Source organism: Salvelinus namaycush, chromosome 2 (assembly GCF_016432855.1).
Source record: "Salvelinus namaycush isolate Seneca chromosome 2, SaNama_1.0, whole genome shotgun sequence".
Lineage (NCBI taxonomy): Eukaryota > Metazoa > Chordata > Actinopteri > Salmoniformes > Salmonidae > Salvelinus > Salvelinus namaycush.
The window spans coordinates 78,817,169-78,838,319 of NC_052308.1; the positions used below are offsets into that span (position 1 = coordinate 78,817,169).

Sequence of the window (21,151 nt, forward strand, 5' to 3'; positions counted from 1 at the left end):
CTGATGCTACATCAGTCATGTGTGAATTCCACACCTAAACATTTTGTGGAACACTTCCTGTATCATTTTCATTGACACAATGAGACCACTCTTGAGCTGTGTAGCGAAGTCAGACTGTATCTGGGGAGAGGTGGTTTCAGGTGGAGTGATGATGTTGACGCTGGCCACACGGAGGCAGGCATTTCCACTTTGTCTTTAGTGTTTAACCGCTGCTCTTCAAAACAGAAACACTGGGAGGGGGAAAGAGATGTGCTTATTAAACATCAGAGAAAACAGACTCAATATGTATTGATCACATCTTTACTAAAAATTGTATCGTTGAGAGGGATGTGGCAAAAGGAATGGCAAATAAGTCTGGCTGCACAACCGATTGGTAAAAATACTGTTGAGAGATCGTGACTAAACTGAATAAAATGAAGAATCTACACTATGAAACAAAGATAAATGACAAAGAATGATAGTAAAAAGTTTTGGAGCACCTTCAATTACATTTTGGGAAAAAAGGCAAACTCAGTTGTATTATTCAATGAAAGATCAAAAGAGTCCATATTAACAAAGGAAATTGAAGGACTAACAGTACAGTTAGATAGCAATATAAACGGTACCATAGAGGCACAGAATAAGTTAGAGGAAAAACAAAAAGAAATGGAGGAACTTATTCAAGAAAGATCTAGTGTAATATATTATAAAAATAAAGCGAACTGGATGAAATATGGTGAAAAATGCACCAAATTCTTTTTCAATCTTGAAACTTGTTACAAATGATGGAGTCACGCATGATTCAACGAATTATATTTTGAAAGAGGAAGTGAAGTACTTTAAGAATATGTTTTCGTTTCAGTCTCCTCCATCTTCACTAACCGAAACTCATTGTATGGATTTTCTCTATTAATAAGGTCAAATGAACATCTGTACAGAAAGACTTACGTGAAGCCAAATTACAGAGGAGGAACTTCTCGATGCAATTAAAGTCTTTAAGTCTGGGAAAACTCCAGGGCTGGATGGCATACCAGTGGAAGTATATCAAACTTTTTTTTGATATACTAAGAGGACCATTATTAGCATGTTTTAACCACTCCTATATAAATGGTAGATTAGCAGACACGCAACAAGAAGGTTTGATTTCATTATTACTGAAACAAGATCCAGTCCATTTAAAAAAGTGGAGGTTTCTTACACTTCAGTGTTGTGATGCAAAAATTCTAGCTACAGTTGAAGTCGGAAGTTTACATACACCTTAGCCAAATACATTTAAACTCAGTTTTTCACAATTCCTGACATTGAATCCTGGTAAAAATTCCCTGTTTTAGGTCAGGTAGGATCACCACTTTATTTTAATTATGTGAAATGTCAGAATAATAGTAGAGAATAATTTATTTCAGCTTTTATTTCTTTCATCACATTCCCAGTGGGTCAGAAGTTAATATACACTCAATTAGTATTTGGTAGCATTGCCTTTAAATTGTTTAACTTGGGTCAAACGTTTCGGGTAGCCTTCCACAAGCTTCCCACAATACGTTGGGTGAATTTTGGCCCATTCCTCCTGACAGAGCTGGTGTAACTGAGTCAGGTTTGTAGGTCTCCTTGCTCGCACACACTTTTTCAGTTCTGCCCACAAAAAATGACATGGTTCAACTGTCTGGTTCCTGACCCAATCTGCTGTTGAATGCTCATTACATATTTAAGCAATTTGGCATGAGTGGGTGTGGTATATGGCCAATATACCACAGCCCAGGGCTGGATCCAGGCACTCCATGTTGTGCCGTGCTTAAGAACAGCCCTTGGCCGAGGTATACTGGCCATATACCACACCCCCTCATGCCTTATTGCTTAAATATATCATGAGCATTCAACAGCAGATTGGGTCAGGAACCAGACAGTTGAACCATGTCATTTATATGTAGGTACATATGGAACACAGACTCAGGAACCAGACAGTTGAACCACGTCATTTATATGTAGGTACATATGGAACACAGACTCAGGAACCAGACAGTTGAACCACGTCATTTATATGTAGGTACATATGGAACACAGACTCAGGAACCAGACAGTTGAACCACGTCATTTATATGTAGGTACATATGGAACACAGACTCAGGAACCAGACAGTTGAACCACGTCATTTATATGTAGGTACATTTGGAACACAGACTCAGGAACCAGACAGTTGAACCACGTCATTTATATGTAGGTACATATGGAACAGACTCAGGAACCAGACAGTTGAACCACGTCATTTATATGTAGGTACATATGGAACACAGACTCAGGAACCAGACAGTTGAACCATGTCATTTATATGTAGGTACATATGGAACAGACTCAAGAACCAGACAGTTGAACCACGTCATTTATATGTAGGTACATATGGAACACAGACTCAGGAACCAGACAGTTGAACCACGTCATTTATATGTAGGTACATAGGGAACACAGACTCAGGAACCAGACAGTTGAACCATGTCATTTATATGTAGGTACATATGGAACACAGACTCAGGAACCAGACAGTTGAACCATGTCATTTATATGTAGGTACATAGGGAACACAGACTCAGGAACCAGACAGTTGAACCACGTCATTTATATGTAGGTACATATGGAACACAGACTCAGGAACCAGACAGTTGAACCATGTAATTTATATGTAGGTACATATGGAACAGACAGTTGAACCATGTAATTTGGATGTGGTAGAAAGTGATTCAGAAGAATCAGAATCAAAATGTGATTCAGCACCAGAGAGGTCACGGTTGCAGGTGTTTACTACAAAGCAAGATCAATGTGTTATCCAGCTAACTTAATATTCTGAAATAACTTGTTTTATAGAAATATATAAAGTGCATGGTATAATAAAACAACCAAAAACACATATCTAAGTTTAGCTTTCTTAATGAACCAGAAAATCAATAGTTATTTCTGGTTGCTTATCAAAGTTAGAGCGCTAACTCATTGATCCTGCTATGTAGTATACCCTTCTGGGCTGCATTCAGCAGGACACGTTGGACAACCTTCAGATAGAAATGCGTTTGGTAGAACAAACATGACTCTCTGGCATGTATAACAGTAGTTCAGAGTGGTCTATAGTGGTCTGTAGTTGTTCAGAGTGGTCTATAGTGGTCTATAGTGGTCTGTAGTTGTTCAGAGTGGTCTGTAGTTGTTCAGAGTGGTCTATAGTGGTCTGTAGTTGTTCAGAGTGGTCTATAGTGGTCTGTAGTTGTTCAGAGTGGTCTATAGTGGTCTGTAGTTGTTCAGTGGTCTGTAGTTGTTCAGAGTGGTCTATAGTGGTCTGTAGTTGTTCAGAGTGGTCTATAGTGGTTGAGTGGTCTATTGTGGTCTGTAGTTGTTCAGAGTGGTCTATAGTGGTCTCTAGTGGTTCAGAGTGGTCTGTAGTTGTTCAGAGTGGTCTATAGTGGTCTGTAGTTGTTCAGAGTGGTCTATAGTAGTTCAGAGTGGTCTATAGTGGTTCAGAGTGGTCTATAGTGGTTGAGTGGTCTATAGTGGTTGAGTGGTCTATAGTGGTCTGTAGTTGTTCAGAGTGGTCTATAGTGGTCTCTAGTAGTTCAGAGTGGTCTATAGTGGTTCAGAGTGGTCTATAGTGGTTCAGAGTGGTCTGTAGTTGTTCAGAGTGGTCTATAGTGGTCTCTAGTTGTTCAGAGTGGTCTATAGTGGTCTCTAGTAGTTCAGAGTAGTCTATAGTGGTTCAGAGTGGTCTATAGTGGTTCAGAGTGGTCTATAGTTGTCTCTAGTAGTTCAGAGTGGTCTGTAGTTGTTCAGAGTGGTCTATAGTGGTCTCTAGTGGTTCAGAGTGGTCTGTAGTTGTTCAGAGTGGTCTATAGTGGTCTCTAGTTGTTCAGAGTGGTCTCTAGTAGTTCAGAGTGGTCTATAGTGGTTCAGAGTGGTCTATAGTGGTCTGTAGTTGTTCAGAGTGGTCTATAGTGGTCTCTAGTTGTTCAGAGTGGTCTATAGTGGTCTCTAGTAGTTCAGAGTGGTCTATAGTGGTTCAGAGTGGTCTATAGTGGTTCAGAGTGGTCTATAGTTGTCTCTAGTAGTTCAGAGTGGTCTGTAGTTGTTCAGAGTGGTCTATAGTGGTCTCTAGTGGTTCAGAGTGGTCTGTAGTTGTTCAGAGTGGTCTATAGTGGTCTCTAGTTGTTCAGAGTGGTCTCTAGTAGTTCAGAGTGGTCTATAGTGGTTCAGAGTGGTCTATAGTGGTCTGTAGTTGTTCAGAGTGGTCTATAGTGGTCTCTAGTTGTTCAGAGTGGTCTATAGTGGTCTCTAGTAGTTCAGAGTGGTCTATAGTGGTTCAGAGTGGTCTATAGTGGTTCAGAGTGGTCTATAGTTGTCTCTAGTAGTTCAGAGTGGTCTGTAGTTGTTCAGAGTGGTCTATAGTAGTTCAGAGTGGTCTATAGTGGTCTCTAGTTGTTCAGAGTGGTCTATAGTGGTCTCTAGTAGTTCAGAGTGGTCTATAGTGGTTCAGAGTGGTCTATAGTGGTTCAGAGTGGTCTATAGTTGTCTCTAGTAGTTCAGAGTGGTCTGTAGTTGTTCAGAGTGGTCTATAGTGGTTCAGAGTGGTCTATAGTGGTCTCTAGTAGTTCAGAGTGGTCTATAGTTGTCTGTAGTTGTTCAGAGTGGTCTATAGTAGATCAGAGTGGTCTGTAGCTGTGTAAGCAGACGTCTCCATTGAGGTGTGCCGTCAGGACAGTTCCCTGCGCCCCCCAACGGGCGAGCTGACACCCCAGCTCTGGGAACCAGACCCCCTGCTGGCCCTGACGCCCCCCAAGCTGCCACACACACACGGAGCCGGACCGGAAAACCCCAACCACACTGGAGCCATGGACATCAACCTCCACCAGCCTAGGGAGAGAACACACACACAGAATAAAACACACACCCACAAACGACAGAGAGGTTAACACACAATTCCCTCTTCCTGCCAACTCCCCCTTTCCTCCTCCCCCCTCTCACCTCCCGGTGCAGGCTTTGGGGAGGCCTAGTCTGGTTGCCAGGGCGACGGTGCCAGTCAGAGGGTTGGTGGCGACCAGCGAGAACAGAGCCCCTCCCTCTTCCTCCTCCACAGCACACAGGGACGGGTGTTGCAACAGGACAAACAGCACCCCCTGTAGGACGAATGGGGACATGACAAATCAAAATTCATTCAAATAGAAAAATCAAAAATCAAAACAAGAAACAACCAATAAAACAGGACAACATCATGACTATACATACCATCACTATATCTACAAAGGTACCGCCGCACATTGACTCGGTACAGGTTCCCCCTGTATTTAGCCTCGTTATTGTTATGTAAATGTGATGCTTTACTTTTTGATTGATTAGATATTTTTTTAAACTTGAGTTTATTTAGTAAATCATTTATTAACTATTTCTTGAACAGTATTACTGGTTAAGGGCTTGTAAGTAAGCATTTCACGGTAAGGTCTACACACCTGTTGTATTCGGCATATGTCACAAATACAATTTGAGTTACACATTGACTGTCTCAATTCTCTGTACTCTCACAATACACTTGTTCACTTCCCTTCATGGATTTAGAAGGAAAGTAGTGGACACTCCCTCTTACCCATGGATGGGTTATGGACAGTAATGCTTTTAAAATGTGTGTGGGAGAGAGTGCACATAGAGAAAGGGCAGAGAATTGGGTGGTTTGGGACGCAGACACTGGGAGGTTTCGTAGGACGGAGTGGGACATGACAACATCATCACTATTCAGTCAAGGTGGGTGGAGGCTGTTGGTTAGACATGGGGAATTACATGGTGAGAATACACACACAATGATCAGAAATTCTCCCATGTCCTGTAGGTTCTCTCACACATTATAGTAGGAACGAACACACTCTTTCTGGTACAGATACTACACACACACACACACAGTAAATACACACACACACACACACTCACGCAGAGGGAGTATCCTCGGAGGCAGGTCGTATCCGTGAAACCATCTCCCAGAGTGATGCTCCGCAGCAGCTGCCCCGTCGTCACGTTCCTGACAAACACACACACACACACACACGCTAGTGTTAACGGAGAAGATTCTCATTCAACTGTAAACAGGTTTGAGAAGGCATTTAGCAGATGCTCTTATCCAGAGAGAGACTTACAGTCAGTGCATTCCACTAAGATAGGTGAGACAAGCACATATTACAGTCATTGGAAGTTAAAGCGTTCCTCGGTAAAGCAGCTGTCTACAAAACCAGTGTCTTTGAAAACCTTTCAATTAGAGCATCCTGGTGCCGGGGACCTAAAGGGGTGTTTTTGCTCTAGAACTACACCACTTATTAAAATAACTTCAAGGCTGCCCCCGTTTAGGTCCCCAGCACCAGGAAGAACTGAATTATCTACGTTCTCTTGCTCACCACAGAACAACATGTCCGCCGTGGGATGAGCCAATCAGAGCGTCAGTCTGTCCCTCCACCGCCGCCACGGTCCGCACGCGCTCAGTAGGACAGACCAAAGACAGGCAGGCCTGCAGCCTGAGAGAGGTCAGAGAGACAGAAACACAGACATAGAGTTCACACACACACAGCATTAACCATGCCAGATGAGAGAAGACCCTGGTCACCCGTGGTTACCTGCCATCCTGTGTCAGTGTGTAGACCTGCAGCCTGAGAGAGGTCAGAGAGACAGAAACACAGACATAGAGTTCACACACACACAGCATTAACCATGCCAGACGAGAGAAGACCCTGGTCACCCGTGGTTACCTGCCATCCTGTGTCAGTGTGTAGACCTGCAGCGGGGTTGTGGCTACAGAGTAGGAGGAGCTAACCAGCCTTCGGTTGGACATGCCCAACACCATCTGGACCTCCCCCTCACACAGCACCGCCTGGGACAGACTGGAGCAGCACAGTACCCTACACACACAGAGATACATGTGCACACACACACACACACACACAAATATTAATAGAAACATTTACAGACGCATGAACACAGAGACAAGCAAAGAAGAGGGAGAGAGAGGAGAAAGAAGAACAGGGAAGAAAAAGAGGGATGGGGGAGTGGTAGCAGTATGTGTGTGTGTGTGTGTGGGGGGGGGGGGGGGGGGTAGTACCTGGCCTCTCTGATTTCCAGCTGGCCCAGAGTCACACACAGAAGCCCAGGAGCGTCCGGCACAGGAAACACTGACATAACTGACTTAAACACACACACACACACATTAAATACACACACACATACAACGTACACTCACTGGACAGTTTATTAGGTACACCCATCTAGTATCGGTCGGGCCCCCATTGCCTCCAGAACAGCCTGAATTCTTCCGGGTATTCTACAAGGTGTGGGAGATGTTCCACAGGGATGTTGGTCCATGCTGATGTGATGTCATCACGCAGTTACTGCTGATTGGACGGTGGTACATTCATGCTACCAACAGCCCGTTACATCTCATCCCACAGATGCTCTATAGGGTTGAGGTCTGGGGACTGACCAGGCCACTCAAGTAAACTGAACTCGCTGTCATGTTCCAGGCGACGTTTTTCCACTCCTCTTGTCCAGTGTTGGTGACGGCGTGCCCACTGGAGCCTCTTCTTCTTGTTTTTAGCTGATAGGAGTGGAACCCGGTGTGGTCGTCTGCTGCAATAGCCAATCAATGACAAGGATCCACGAGTTGTGTGTTCTGAGATGCCGTTCTGCGCCGTTATTTGTCTGTTTGTGACTCGCCTGTTAGCTTGCACGATTTTTGTCACTCTCCTACTCATTCAAGGGTTTTTCTTTATTTGTACTATTATCTACATTGTAGAATAATAGTGAAGACATCAAAACTATGAAATAACACATATGGAATCATGTAGTAACCAAAAAAAGGGTAAAGAAATCAAAAGAGAGAATGCTAAGAGTATGCAAAGCTGTCATCAAGGCAAAGGGTTGATACTTTGAAGAATCTCAGAATCTCTTTTTTTATATTGATCTGTTTAACACTTTTTTGGTTACTAGATGATTCCATATGTGTTATGCCGTAGTTTTGATGTCTTCACTAAAGAAAGAAAAACTCTTGAATGAGTAGGAGTCCAAACCTTTGACTGGTACACACACACACACACAGTATTTAACACAGTTGTTACACACACTCATTAAACACAGAAACAGCCATAAACAATATAAAACTCAGTTGTTACACACACACATTAAGACACACAACACAAAGTTACTTCTATGAAGGTCCAGGTGTGCAGTCGTCTCCAGTGTGGGGGGTTGGTCTGACCCCAAACACACACCTCCCACTCTCCTGCCACCGCTACACATACACCTACTGACAGCCACGACACACAGCACACATCCACCAGGCTGCCTCCTGCAGGGGCCTACACACACACACACACCATTATTATTACACACACAGACATTCTCTGAAGTGAGTTGTGACATGGATGTTGAAATACACAACAATGGCTTGACATCACAGTATTGACCTTCAGTGTGTGAGAGAGCTTTAAGACACCCTCCTCTGTCATCCCATCCCTCCTCTTCTCCTCTTTCTTCCTACACGCTCTCTCCTCCTCTCCCTCTCCTCTCTCCTCGGTGGCCTGTCTGGTTGAGTGGAGAGAGGGAGCTGGCTGGCGAAGAAGCTGGGTAGGGGGCGATGGAGGGGGTGTATTTGGGGTTGGAGGGAGAGACTGAGGCAGTAGTAGAGGAGTGGGAGGGAGCAAAAGTTGGGGCAGGGAATCAACCAGGCTGGGGTGGCAGAGAGCGAGGGAGGGAGGGGAGGAGGAGAGAGGGATGGCTGGAGAGGGGCAGGGAGAGAGGGAGGGAGGAGAGAGGGCTTGGGTGGAGGGACTAGAGGGGAAGGGGAGGGTCAGGGTGTGGGGGCAGGGAGAGCAGGAGAGGGGGAGGGGCAGAGTGGGGGGGCAGGGAGGGCAGGAGAGGGGCAGAGAGGAGGGGCAGGGAGGGCAGGAGAGGGGCAGAGAGGAGGGGCAGGGAGGGCAGGAGAGGATGTGAGTCACCGCCTCTAAAGAACGTAATGGGGGGCTGTCAGGGAGGGAGAGGGGTATGTTGGGGTTAGTGGTCAAGGGGTTAGGGCTCATCCCTAAGGAAGGTAAGGGGGGACTGGAGGAGAGGGGAAGGGAGTGGGTGTGTCCGTGAGGGGTGTGGCTGGTTAGGGAGGGGCTAAGGAGGAGCAGGGAGGGGCTGGGGGGGACAGCACACTCTGCATCTGTCTCCGTCCGGAGGGAAGGGCACTCAGTAGTGCACATGGAAGGACATTTGGTTAGGCACTCGACAGAGAACTCCGTAGGGCACGGAGAAAGGCACTTAGTCTTTGTGTGGAAGGACGAACACTCGGGAGGGCACTCGGTCTCTGTTTCAGTTTGAAGGGAAGGGCACTCAGTAGTGAGTCGGCCTGTCTGCTGGTCTACTGAAGGAAAGTCTATAGACTGGCCTACTAAAACGGTAAGCTGATGGCCTATAAGCTGGTCAACAGGATGGTCTGTAGACTGATGGCCTATAGGCTGGTCTACAAGGTGGTCTGTAGACTGATGGCCAGTAGGCTGGTCTACAGGGTTGTCTGTAGACTGATGGCCAGTAGGCTGGTCTACAAGGTGGTCTGTAGACTGATGGCCAGTAGGCTGGTCTACAAGATGGTCTGTAGACTGATGGCCAGTAGGCTGGTCTACAAGGTGGTCTGTAGACTGATGGCCAGTAGGCTGGTCTACAAGGTGGTCTGTAGACTGATGGCCAGTAGGCTGGTCTACAAGGTGGTCTGTAGACTGATGGCCAGTAGGCTGGTCTACAAGGTGGTCTGTAGACTGATGGCCAGTAGGCTGGTCTACAAGGTGGTCTGTAAACTGGCAAACTGAATGGTACTCCAAATGGAGGTTTGTAGAATGGTCTAGTGCGTCTGTATACTGCTGGCCTATAGGGTGGTCTATAAGATGCTGGCCTATAGATATGTCTATAGACTGTTCTACTGGAGTGACGCAGTCTGTGACAGGAGGGGTGAGGCTGAGAGGGAGGGGCTCAGGCGTAGGCGCTTTAGATGTCTGACCGCCTGTGTCGCCGTGGAGACCGTGGACCGAGTCTCTGCTGCGGCGACGACGCATGTTGTAAGGTGAGAAGGGTTCCGGTTCTGGGACGGCAACGGCAGACGAGGCGCGAAGCTTCTGGAGCTTTAGCTGTCCGAACTGGTCGTCGGGGAGATGGAAATCCCGGAGGTCAAAGGTTGAGATGACGCGGCCCAGACTCCCAGGGTGCACTGCTGGTCCTCCAGGGGAGAGGGAGGAGGGCAGGAGGAGAGACCACACACTCTCTACACACACACACACACACACACACACATACACATACACACACACACACAGAACACGAGTGAAAGGATGAAAATGTTAGTTGATAATTGAAGTCACAGTGAAACGTAACAGCCTTCAGATACACCACACGGCTCAGTCCCACCTTTGCTCTGCTTTGATGTGTGAATGAGGGGAGAGACACAGCTCCTCCTGAAGATGGGATAAAGCTGTTCCTCCACACCTCCAGAAAGAGGCCAGCGCTCCGGACATCCACCCCCAGGGAGAGGCTGTGAGGCTGGGCTAATAGCGGCCGGGGTCTGGGTGTTGTCTGGGCCTGATGTTGGAGGATCCGAGTCCAAACTTAGAGAGCGGCCCAGTCTCGGCCTCCTTCCTCTCCTCCTCCGGCCTCTGATAGGCCGAACACTGCAGGCTCTGGAAGGTAAACGCTCACTCTGATTGGCCCCTGACTCAGCGGTAAGCATCTGATTGGCTGATGGCTCCTCGACCGGTGTGCGATTGGTCGGTGAGTTTGAGGTCAGTTGACTTGAGCACTGGCGGTGATTGGAGGGTTGTGCTAGTGAGTCGGAGTGTGAAGTTGAGAGTGAGTGTGTGTCAGACATCTGGCCCCTGCTCCTTCTGTGGCGCCCCCTGTTGAGTTGGTTCAGAATGACGGCCTGCAGGTCTCTGAAAGTAGCATTAACAAAAAACACCTTACATTAGATTTGTGTACCACAGACGAGACGGAGCAGGCTCACATTCAAATTACTGACACGGCGATTTGTTGATGGAAAACGCTAAATGATGGAATTTCACGTGGACGAATGGTTATGCAGCCCTCCACACTTAAAGAATCTTTACCAAGGCGCATTTGAAGCTGTTCTGGTGGCCACAAAGCTTTATGTTGGCTTTTCCTTGGTTTTACCTATAATACAGTGCATTCATCAAGTATTCAGACCCCTTGACTTTTTCCACACAGCTTGTTATGTTACAGAGTTGAAACGGTATGAACATTTCATTTCACGATTACAGTGACCAAAATGATCACGGTTATCAGTATTGTCAGTGTTATCTGTATTATTTGTATTGTCAGTATTATCGTGGTTATCAGTATTATGGCGGTGTTGTTAAGATGTGCTGGAAATGTTCAAAAAGTACTGATACACTGAATTCATTTCAACAAGTTTTATACTGAAAACCAACAAATACAATTAGCAGCACTATGCACTTTTTTTAAATTAATATCATTAACATTAAAGATGGCGCCATGCACTAAGTTTCCTTAGTGCAGGTTTTAATAAACACAACCTTAAGTAAGCAAATCAAATGTCCATATAAAAGTAACACAAGTAAAGCAATGTGCATGTAAGAATACAACCATATGTAAACAAATCCAATGAACACCACTGATTGTATGTATGTTCTCTCCTTCATAAAGAAACAAGGTGCTGCTGGTCTAACATCCTGTATGTATGTTCTCTCCTTCATAAAGAAACAAGGTGCTGCTGGTCTAACATCCTGTATGTATGTTCTCTCCTTCATAAAGAAACAAGGTGCTGCTGGTCTAACATCCTGTATGTATGTTCTCTCCTTCATAAAGAAACAAAGTGCTGCTGGTCTAACATCCTGTATGTATGTTCTCTCCTTCATAAAGAAACAAGGTGCTGCTGGCCTAACATCCTGTATGTATGTTCTCTCCTTCATAAAGAAACAAGGTGCTGCTGGCCTAACATCCTGTATGTATGTTCTCTCCTTCATAAAGAAACAAGGTGCTGCTGGCCTAACATCCTGTATGTATGTTCTCTCCTTCATAAAGAAACAAGGTGCTGCTGGTCTAACATCCTGTATGTATGTTCTCTCCTTCATACAGAAACAAGGTGCTGCTGGTCTAACATCCTGTATGTATGTTCTCTCCTTCATAAAGAAACAAGGTGCTGCTGGCCTAACATCCTGTATGTATGTTCTCTCCTTCATACAGAAACAAGGTGCTGCTGGCCTAACATCCTGTATGTATGTTCTCTCCTTCATAAAGAAACAAGGTGCTGCTGGCCTAACATCCTGTATGTATGTTCTCTCCTTCATAAAGAAACAAGGTGCTGCTGGTCTAACATCCTGTATGTATGTTCTCTCCTTCATACAGAAACAAGGTGCTGCTGGTCTAACATCCTGTATGTATGTTCTCTCCTTCATAAAGAAACAAGGTGCTGCTGGTCTAACATCCTGTATGTATGTTCTCTCCTTCATAAAGAAACAAGGTGCTGCTGGTCTAACATCCTGTATGTATGTTCTCTCCTTCATAAAGAAACAAGGTGCTGCTGGTCTAACATCCTGTATGTATGTTCTCTCCTTCATAAAGAAACAAGGTGCTGCTGGCCAAACATCCTGTATGTATCTTCTCTCCTTCATAAAGAAACAAGGTGCTGCTGGTCTAACATCCTGTATGTCTGTTCTCTCCTTCATAAAGAAACAAGGTGCTGCTGGCCTAACATCCTGTATGTATGTTCTCTCCTTCATAAAGAAACAAGGTGCTGCTGGTCTAACATCCTGTATGTATGTTCTCTCCTTCATACAGAAACAAGGTGCTGCTGATCTGGTACTGGTACTCCCTCTATATAGATGCACAGTGATCTGGTACTGGTACTCCCTCTATATAGATGCACAGTGATCTGGTACTGGTACTCCCTCTATATAGATGCACAGTGATCTGGTACTGGTACTCCCTCTATATAGATGCACAGTGATCTGGTACTGGTACTCCCTGTATATAGATGCACAGTGATCTGGTACTGGTACTCCCTCTATATAGATGCACAGTGATCTGGCACTGGTACTCCCTGTATATAGATGCACAGTGATCTGGTACTGGTACTCCCTGTATATAGATGCACAGTGATCTGGTACTGGTACTCCCTGTATATAGATGCACAGTGATCTGGTCCTGTACTCCCGGTATATAGATGCACAGTGATCTGGTACTGGTACTCCCTATATATAGATGCACAGTGATCTGGTCCTGTACTCCCGGTTTATAGATGCACAGTGATCTGGTACTGGTACTCCCTGTATATAGCTGTACAGTGATCTGGTACTGGTACTCCCTGTATATAGCTGCACAGTGATCTGGTCCTGTACTCCCGGTATATAGATGCACAGTGATCTGGCACTCCCTGTATATAGCTGCACAGTGATCTGGTCCTGTAGTCCCGGTATATAGATGCACAGTGATCTGGTACTGGTACTCCCTGTATATAGATGCAGTGATCTGGCACTCCCTGTATATAGATGCACAGTGATCTGGTCCTGTACTCCCGGTTTATAGATGCACAGTGATCTGGTACTGGTACTCCCTGTATATAGATGCAGTGATCTGGTACTGGTACTCCTGGTATATAGCTGCACAGTGATCTGGTCCTGTACTCCCGGTATATAGCTTAATTCTTCTGTATTTTATTCCTTGTGTTACTATTTGTATTTTTCTTATCTTATTATTTTTAACTGTGCATCATTGGGAAGGACTTTCAAACTTTTATTTGATTATTGGTCTAAAAGGAGCTAAAACAGCCAATTTCATCATGAAATGGTTTGTGATACAAATGTAAAAAGCATATCAAACATCCTTCCTCCCAATTAAATCTATTTGTCCCACCGTGGCGTGGAATCACCCAAGCAACCTGTGGATCTGAGACGAAGGCATGCTTCGCCGTCTTGTGGTTCTGAAGTAGTACTCCACAATAGAATAGAGTACAATACAATACAATCAAGTATAACAACAACAGATATTAAAGGCGACCACTAACCTGTGGCTCTGTGAAGAGGCCATGCGTCTCGTGGTTCTGATGTAGTATTCTACAGGGAACGGCAGACCTTCCACCAGAGTGCACGAGTCCAGGACCCCCCCAGTGTTACACAACCCAACAGCCCCTAACACAGAGACTCCCACAGCTCCTGAATCACCACCCTCTTCTCTCTCATGCTCTCCATCTCTCCTCAGGTTCACCCCTTCCTTCTCCTTCTGTCCATATGTCCTCTGTTCTTCTCTCTCCTCTCCATCTCTCTGTTTCAGTGCCTCTTTATCTGGAGTGTCCCTCTCATTCTCCTCCCTCTCGCCCTCCTTCTCTTCCTCCATATTTCTCTTCTCTCCATCCTCTTCTTTCTCTGTCCGTGCGTCCAGCTCCAGCCCATCCTCGCTGGTCTCCGTGTCGTACATCCCCCCTGCCCCCTCGCCGCCCTGGACCCTCCCCGTCCGCTCCCAGCGCAACCGGCTTCTCCGTGACCTTAGCCGGAGGGAGTGGCTTCGTCTGTGAGGGTTAAGGTCAGGTGTCCGAGGGCAAGAGTCATCGACTGGGAGGAGGAAGCGGATGGACGGACTCCTCCGCCTGGGGTTCTCAGATTCCACCGGACACGATGCCGCCACAGTCGAGTCTGCACACATACACACACACTACAACGTCATTTCCAATACACATTACAACCTGGATATAACCTGAACACACACACTACGTAATTTCCAACACACATTACAACCTGAACACACACTACAACCTTAATAATATAATAGCGTTAAGCTCAAATATGCTAACGTCACAAAACTTTTTACAGCACTTAGTTTCTAATACGGGCAGACTGACCTCCAGTGGGGCCTGGTGGTGTGGCCGAACCTGGGGCTGTCCTAGCAGGGCTGCCAGGGGAGAGGGGGGGTAGAGCTGGGTTGGGAAAGGTGCTGGCTGGGACTGGGTCTGTCTGGTCCTGGAGGTTCTGCTCAGAGATCCGACTCCTCACATGCTTCCGCACGGCATCTGAACGCTCAGCTCGCTATGTGTGTGTATATATATATATATATATATATATATATAGGGGGATAATGTACATCAATGTTGTCAAACATGTGCAGTACCACACAACGCAGATATCAGTCATGATTGTGGTGCTTACTACACACACTACTAACACACCAGTGCATACACCCTCCCCACACACGCACACCTGCTACCGCCTTTACACACCATATCTCTCACCTGTAATCTCTGAACTGTCCTGGAGTACTCCCTCTGTAGCAGGGCCAGTTTCCGCCTCAACTGGGGAGGGACACACACATACGTATCATCCTACTTGAGAAGGAAGGTAGGCCTAGCTACAAGACATTTTAAGACCGCTTACACAGGGCCCTCCTATATGTAAACAATACACCTACCTCCTCCTTGTCATCGCAATGGAGCACGCGCTCCAAATTATCCCCCATTCTAGTCACGCGATCCTAACGGTCACCTTTGACAGTTAGCTAAAACACAAGAGAGGTTTTCAAATAAAAACCTATAGATTTAGCAAGTGAACAATAATCTTAGCTAGCGCTAGCTGACAAACTGGCTAGTTAGCTAACTAGTGTTAGCTGACAAGCTACTGCAACGTTAACTACCTCACATTTTCAGAATAGTAGCTAGTAGCTAATTATTTGATAAAACGTACCATTCAAAGCCATTTGTTTCTGTATTTATCGGCGTCAATATGCTAGCTAATCACGTTTTTTGGGGGGGCAGGAAGGATTCCAATCCAGTCGCTGTTTTTTCTGGTTTAATCAATGAACAAAGCAGACCAGACCCAGCTGCTATCGCATTGGTGTCTATGGGAGCGCAGACCGTAGCAGACCGTAACTTGATACTTTTTTTAAACGGCCTTAGTGAACTTTATTTATCCACCATTTTTGTCCAAACTCTCCTGCGACTTCACGGTCCAGACAAGACCAATGGATAACCGAAAATGCAACAGCCGGGTGACTGCTTCTCAGAAGGAAGGCTGGCGAGGGTGGAGTATATCTTCTTCTTCTTCTTTGGTATCATGGCGTTCACACATTTTGTTTGTGCATGCCGCCACCTACTGTGCGATAGTGTGTGTTCAATCACGTTACATTTGTGATACAAACAAAGAGGGAGAAAATAATTGCCCACCAACCAACCGGACACCTGTATACCACAGAGGAGGCTGGTGAGAGGAGCTATAGGAGGACGGGCTCATTGTAATGGCTGGAATGGAATAAATGGGACGTTATCAAACATATAGAAACCACAGCTTGTTTGAATACTACACAATGAGTACATACTATTAGTTAATTTTAGTATACTGTAAACGAACGGTATCCTTTCAGTTGAGAGTACTAGCACTTTGCCTGTCTACCGGAAGTTGATGCTGTTGCTATGCAACTTCTTGCTAGCTTGTTAGCATAACAAATAACTAGCTGACATTTTACGATTTTGGGTGTGTTTGTAAATTCAATCTGGAGTGCCAGAGTGCGCTCTGGGCCTTTTCGTAAATCAGGAGTACAGTTGATCCGTAAGTTCTGACCTCACAATGGCAGTCAAGCACCCAAGCTAACTGGCTAGCTAGTTCCAAACACAAATGCTGAGAACACCTCACTCTGACCATTTTACTTACCCTAGCAGAGCTGGTTAGGCTGTTTTCATGTTATCCAGAGCGTTGGTGAATGTAACTGTGCTGCTGGCAACAATTTAATTACGCTTTTTTTTTTTGCCTACTTTTACTAACACCGGCCATATATTCAATAGGTGTTGAGCGGCACACTCAAACGAGAGTGCTCTGAAATCAGAGTAGATAGCCAGAATTATGTATTCGATGTATTAGTAGCCAACTAACTTTAGGTAACTAGCTAACATACCGGTACATACTGATGTAATGCTATGCGGTTCGTAAGGATAACGTAGCTAACAAATTGTCAGCCAACATAACGTGTAACTTATTTGACAAGTCATTACTTTATTACATTTCTTAACATTTGTCATAATTGGTTAAAGCAATTAATTTGTATCCGCTCTCATCGGACTTCGGGTGCATATTTTATTTAATTTTCTTCAAAATCTAAAAACATTGTGAAGCCACGCCCATTTTCGGAAGAATTGCATTATGAGCCCTAAAAGCACGGAAATAGTGTCCACTGCTTGTATACTTCGTATTTTGGCGAATTTAGTACGACATCTGGGAACTTTTAGCATACTAACTATATTCATACTATGACAAACAAGCATACAACATACTCAATTTAAATCACAAATAGTATGGTTAGCGCGGTTAGTATGAGTATTCAAACAAAGCTCACGTTTGACTCTGTTCCATTTATTCCAGTCCAGCCATTACAATGAGCCTGACCTCCTATAGCTCCTCCCACCAGCCTCCACTGGTATCCCATTATTTGATATAAATCTCATTAACATATAACTCTTCTTTAGTAAAATGTCATACACCCATGTAATTCTCTGCAGCTTCCACTTACACTCATTAAAAACCTACAATCTTCTCTTGCACCATGCCAACAGCCTGGGAGGACGGGACACCACCTCTCAACACACCCTGGAACTCTTTGAAAGTCAAATCTCGTTCACTCCCTCCCTCTCTCTCCAGACTGACACCCCTCCCTCTTTCTCTCTCACTAGACTGACACCCCTCTCTCTCTCTCAAGACTGACACCCCTCCCTCTCTAGACTGACACCCCTCCCGCTCTCTCTCTATACTGACACCCCTCTCTCTCTTTCTCTAGACTGACATCCCTCTCTGTCTCTCTCTAGACTGACACCCCTCCCTCCCTCTCAAGACTGACACCCCTCCCTCCCTAGACTGACACCCCTCCCTCCCTAGACTGACACCCCTCCCTCTCTCCCTCTCTAGACTGACACCCCTCCCTCTCTCTCTCCCTCTCAAGACTGACACCCCTCCATCTCTCCCTCTCTAGACTGACACCCCTCCCTCTCTCTTTCCCTCTCAAGACTGACACCCCTCCCTCTTTCTAGACTGACACCCCTCTCTCCATCTCTCTCGACTGACACCCCCCTCTCTCTCTCTCTCTAGACTGACACCTCTCCCTCCCTAGACTGACACCCTTCCCTCCCTAGACTGACACCCCTCCCTCTCCCTCTCTCTCGACTGACACCCCTTCCTCTCTCTCAAGACTGACACCCCTCCCTCTCTCTCTCTCTAGACTGACACCCCCCCTCTCTCTAGACTGACACCCCTACCTCTTTCTCTCTCACTAGACTGACACCTCTCCCTCCCTCTCTCTAGACTGACACCCCTCCCTCTTTCTCTCTCTCTAGACTGACATCCCTGCCTCTTTCTCTCTCACTAGACTGACACCCCTCCCCCTCTCTCTCTAGACTGACACCCCTCCCTCTTTCTCTCTCACTAGACTGACACTCCTCTCTCTCTCTCTAGACTGACACCCCTCCCCCCTCTCTCTCTCTAGACTGAAACCCTTCCCTCTCTCTAGACTGAAACCCTTCCCTCTCTCTCTCTCTAGACTGACACCCCTCCCTCCCTCTCTCTCTCTAGACTGATACCCCTCTCTCTCTCGACTGAAACCCTTCCCTCTCTCTAGACTGAAACCCGTCCCTCTCTCTAGACTGAAACCCTTCCCTCTCTCTCTCTCTAGACTGACACCCCTCCCTCCCTCTCTCTCTCTAGACTGATACCCTTCCCTCTCTTTCTAGACTGAAACCCTTCCCTCTCTCTAGACTGATACCCCTCTCTCTCTCTAGACTGAAACCCTTCCCTCTCTTTCTAGACTGAAACCCTTCCCTCTCTTTCTAGACTGAAACCCTTCCCTCTCTTTCTAGACTGAAACCCTTCCCTCTCTCTCGACTGAAACCCTTCCCTCTCTCTCTCTAGACTGAAACCCTTCCCTCTCTCTCTAGACTGAAACCCTCCCTCTCTCTCTAGACTGAAACCCTCCCTCTCTCTCTAGACAGAAACCCTTCCCTCTCTCTCTCTAGACTGAAACCCTTCCCTCTCTCTAGACTGAAACCCTCCCTCTCTCTCTCTCTAGACTGACACCCCCCTCTCTCTAGACTGACACCCCTACCTCTTTCTCTCTCACTAGACTGACACCTCTCCCTCCCTCTCTCTAGACTGACACCCCTCCCTCTTTCTCTCTCTCTAGACTGACATCCCTCCCTCTTTCTCTCTCACTAGACTGACACCCCTCCCTCTCTCTCTCTAGACTGACACCCCTCCCTCTTTCTCTCTCACTAGACTGACACTCCTCTCTCTCTCTCTAGACTGACACCCCTCCCCCCTCTCTCTCTCTAGACTGAAACCCTTCCCTCTCTCTAGACTGAAACCCTTCCCTCTCTCTCTCTCTAGACTGACACCCCTCCCTCCCTCTCTCTCTAGACTGATACCCCTCTCTCTCTCTAGACTGAAACCCTTCCCTCTCTCTAGACTGAAACCCTTCCCTCTCTCTAGACTGAAACCCTTCCCTCTCTCTCTCTCTAGACTGACACCCCTCCCTCCCTCTCTCTCTCTAGACTGATACCCCTCTCTCTCTCTAGACTGATACCCCTCTCTCGCTCTAGACTGAAACCCTTCCCTCTCTTTCTAGACTGAAACCCTTCCCTCTCTCTAGACTGAAACCCTTCCCTCTCTCTAGACTGATACCCCTCTCTCTCTCTAGACTGAAACCCTTCCCTCTCTTTCTAGACTGAAACCCTTCCCTCTCTTTCTAGACTGAAACCCTTCCCTCTCTCTCGACTGAAACCCTTCCCTCTCTCTCTCTCTAGACTGAAACCCTTCCCTCTCTCTCTAGACTGAAACCTTCCCTCTCTCTCTAGACTGAAACCCTCCCTCTCTCTCTAGACAGAAACCCTTCCCTCTCTCTCTCTAGACTGAAACCCTTCCCTCTCTCTAGACTGAAACCCTTCTCTCTCTCTAGACTGAAACCCTCCCTCTCTCTCTCTCTAGACTGACACCCCTCCCTCTTTCTCTCTCTCTAGACTGAAACCCTTCCCTCTCTCTAAACTGAAACCCTTCCCTCTCTCTCTCTCTAGACTGACACCCCTCCCTCCCTCTCTCTCTCTAGACTGATACCCCTCTCTCTCTCTAGACTGATACCCCTCTCTCTCTCTAGACTGAAACCCTTCCCTCTCTTTCTAGACTGAAACCCTTCCCTCTCTCTAGACTGAAACCCTTCCCTCTCTCTAGACTGATACCCCTCTCTCTCTCTAGACTGAAACCCTTCCCTCTCTTTCTAGACTGAAACCCTTCCCTCTCTTTCTAGACTGAAACCCTTCCCTCTCTCTCGACTGAAACCCTTCCCTCTCTCTCTCTAGACTGAAACCCTTCCCTCTCTCTAGACTGAAACCCTCCCTCTCTCTCTAGACTGAAACCCTCCCTCTCTCTCTAGACTGAAACCCTCCCTCTCTCTCTAGACTGAAACCCTCCCTCTCTCTCTCTCTAGACTGAAACCCTTCCCTCTCTCTCTAGACTGACACCCTTCCCTCTCTCCCTCTCTCTCGACTGAAACCCTTCCCTCTCTCTCTAGACTGACACCCTTCCCTCTCTCTAGACTGAAACCCTCTCTCTCTAGACTGAAACCCTTCCTCTCTCTCTCTAGACTGAAACCCTCTCTCTCTCTAGACTGAAACCCTTCCCTCTCTTTCTAGACTGAAACCCTTCCCTCTCTCTAGACTGAAACCCTTCCTCTCTCTCTCTAGACTGAAACCCTCTCTCTCTCTCTCTAGACTGAAACTCTCTCTCTCTCTCTCTAGACTGAAACCCCTTTCTCACTAGACTGAAACCCTTCACTCTCTTTCTAGACTGAAACCCTTCCCTCTCTCTCGACTGAAACCCTCCCCTCTCTCTCGACTGAAACCCTTCCCTCTCTCTAGACTGACACCCCTCCCTCTTTCTCTCTCTCTAGACTGAAACCCTTCCCTCTCTCTAAACTGAAACCCTTCCCTCTCTCTCTCTCTAGACTGACACCCCTCCCTCCCTCTCTCTCTCTAGACTGATACCCCTCTCTCTCTCTAGACTGATACCCCTCTCTCTCTCTAGACTGAAACCCTTCCCTCTCTTTCTAGACTGAAACCCTTCCCTCTCTCTAGACTGAAACCCTTCCCTCTCTCTAG

General features: G+C 46.5%; 2 protein-coding genes across 3 annotated transcripts; both read right to left on the reverse strand.

Annotated features, from left to right (window-relative positions):
- Window positions 1-2,337: 2,337 nt before the first annotated feature.
- On the reverse strand, window positions 2,338-8,804 carry LOC120019073 (partner and localizer of BRCA2-like). 2 transcript variants are annotated; one of them, XM_038962314.1, is made up of 9 exons: window positions 8,439-8,804; window positions 8,178-8,330; window positions 7,079-7,161; window positions 6,729-6,878; window positions 6,597-6,629; window positions 6,381-6,497; window positions 5,923-6,010; window positions 4,969-5,120; window positions 2,338-4,857 (listed from the first exon to the last, which is right to left on the reverse strand). In XM_038962314.1, exons 1-9 carry the CDS (start codon window positions 8,478-8,480, stop codon window positions 4,647-4,649), a joined length of 1,029 nt encoding a protein of 342 aa, XP_038818242.1. In that variant the 5' UTR covers window positions 8,481-8,804; the 3' UTR covers window positions 2,338-4,646. The 2 variants fall into 2 exon arrangements, with proteins under 2 accessions (XP_038818242.1, XP_038818249.1); XM_038962321.1 differs by lacking the exon at window positions 6,597-6,629.
- On the reverse strand, window positions 8,692-16,027 carry LOC120023733. The gene is made up of 8 exons (XM_038967811.1): window positions 15,711-16,027; window positions 15,439-15,525; window positions 15,263-15,322; window positions 14,876-15,059; window positions 14,045-14,669; window positions 10,414-10,934; window positions 8,790-10,270; window positions 8,692-8,700 (listed from the first exon to the last, which is right to left on the reverse strand). The coding sequence occupies exons 2-8, from the start codon at window positions 15,484-15,486 to the stop codon at window positions 8,692-8,694; spliced, it is 2,928 nt and encodes a 975-aa protein (XP_038823739.1). The 5' UTR covers window positions 15,487-15,525; window positions 15,711-16,027.
- Window positions 16,028-21,151: the final 5,124 nt, after the last annotated feature.

What these genes read in the sequence shown, in the direction of transcription:
- LOC120019073 (XM_038962314.1), bottom strand. Translation starts at nt 8,480, where the DNA reads ATGACAGAGGAGGGTGTCTTAAAGCTCTCTCACACACTGAAG. An exon ending in ACACTGACACAGGATGGCAG is followed by an intron (nt 6,630 to 6,728) that starts GTAACCACGGGT and finishes GACCTCTCTCAG; the next exon opens with GCTGCAGGTCTACACACTGA. An exon ending in GGCGGACATGTTGTTCTGTG is followed by an intron (nt 6,011 to 6,380) that starts GTGAGCAAGAGA and finishes TGTGTTTGTCAG; the next exon opens with GAACGTGACGACGGGGCAGC.
- LOC120023733 (XM_038967811.1), bottom strand. Translation starts at nt 15,486, where the DNA reads ATGGGGGATAATTTGGAGCGCGTGCTCCATTGCGATGACAAGGAGGAG. An exon ending in ATTGCGATGACAAGGAGGAG is followed by an intron (nt 15,323 to 15,438) that starts GTAGGTGTATTG and finishes GTCCCTCCCCAG; the next exon opens with TTGAGGCGGAAACTGGCCCT. An exon ending in ACCACCAGGCCCCACTGGAG is followed by an intron (nt 14,670 to 14,875) that starts GTCAGTCTGCCC and finishes GTATGTGTGCAG; the next exon opens with ACTCGACTGTGGCGGCATCG.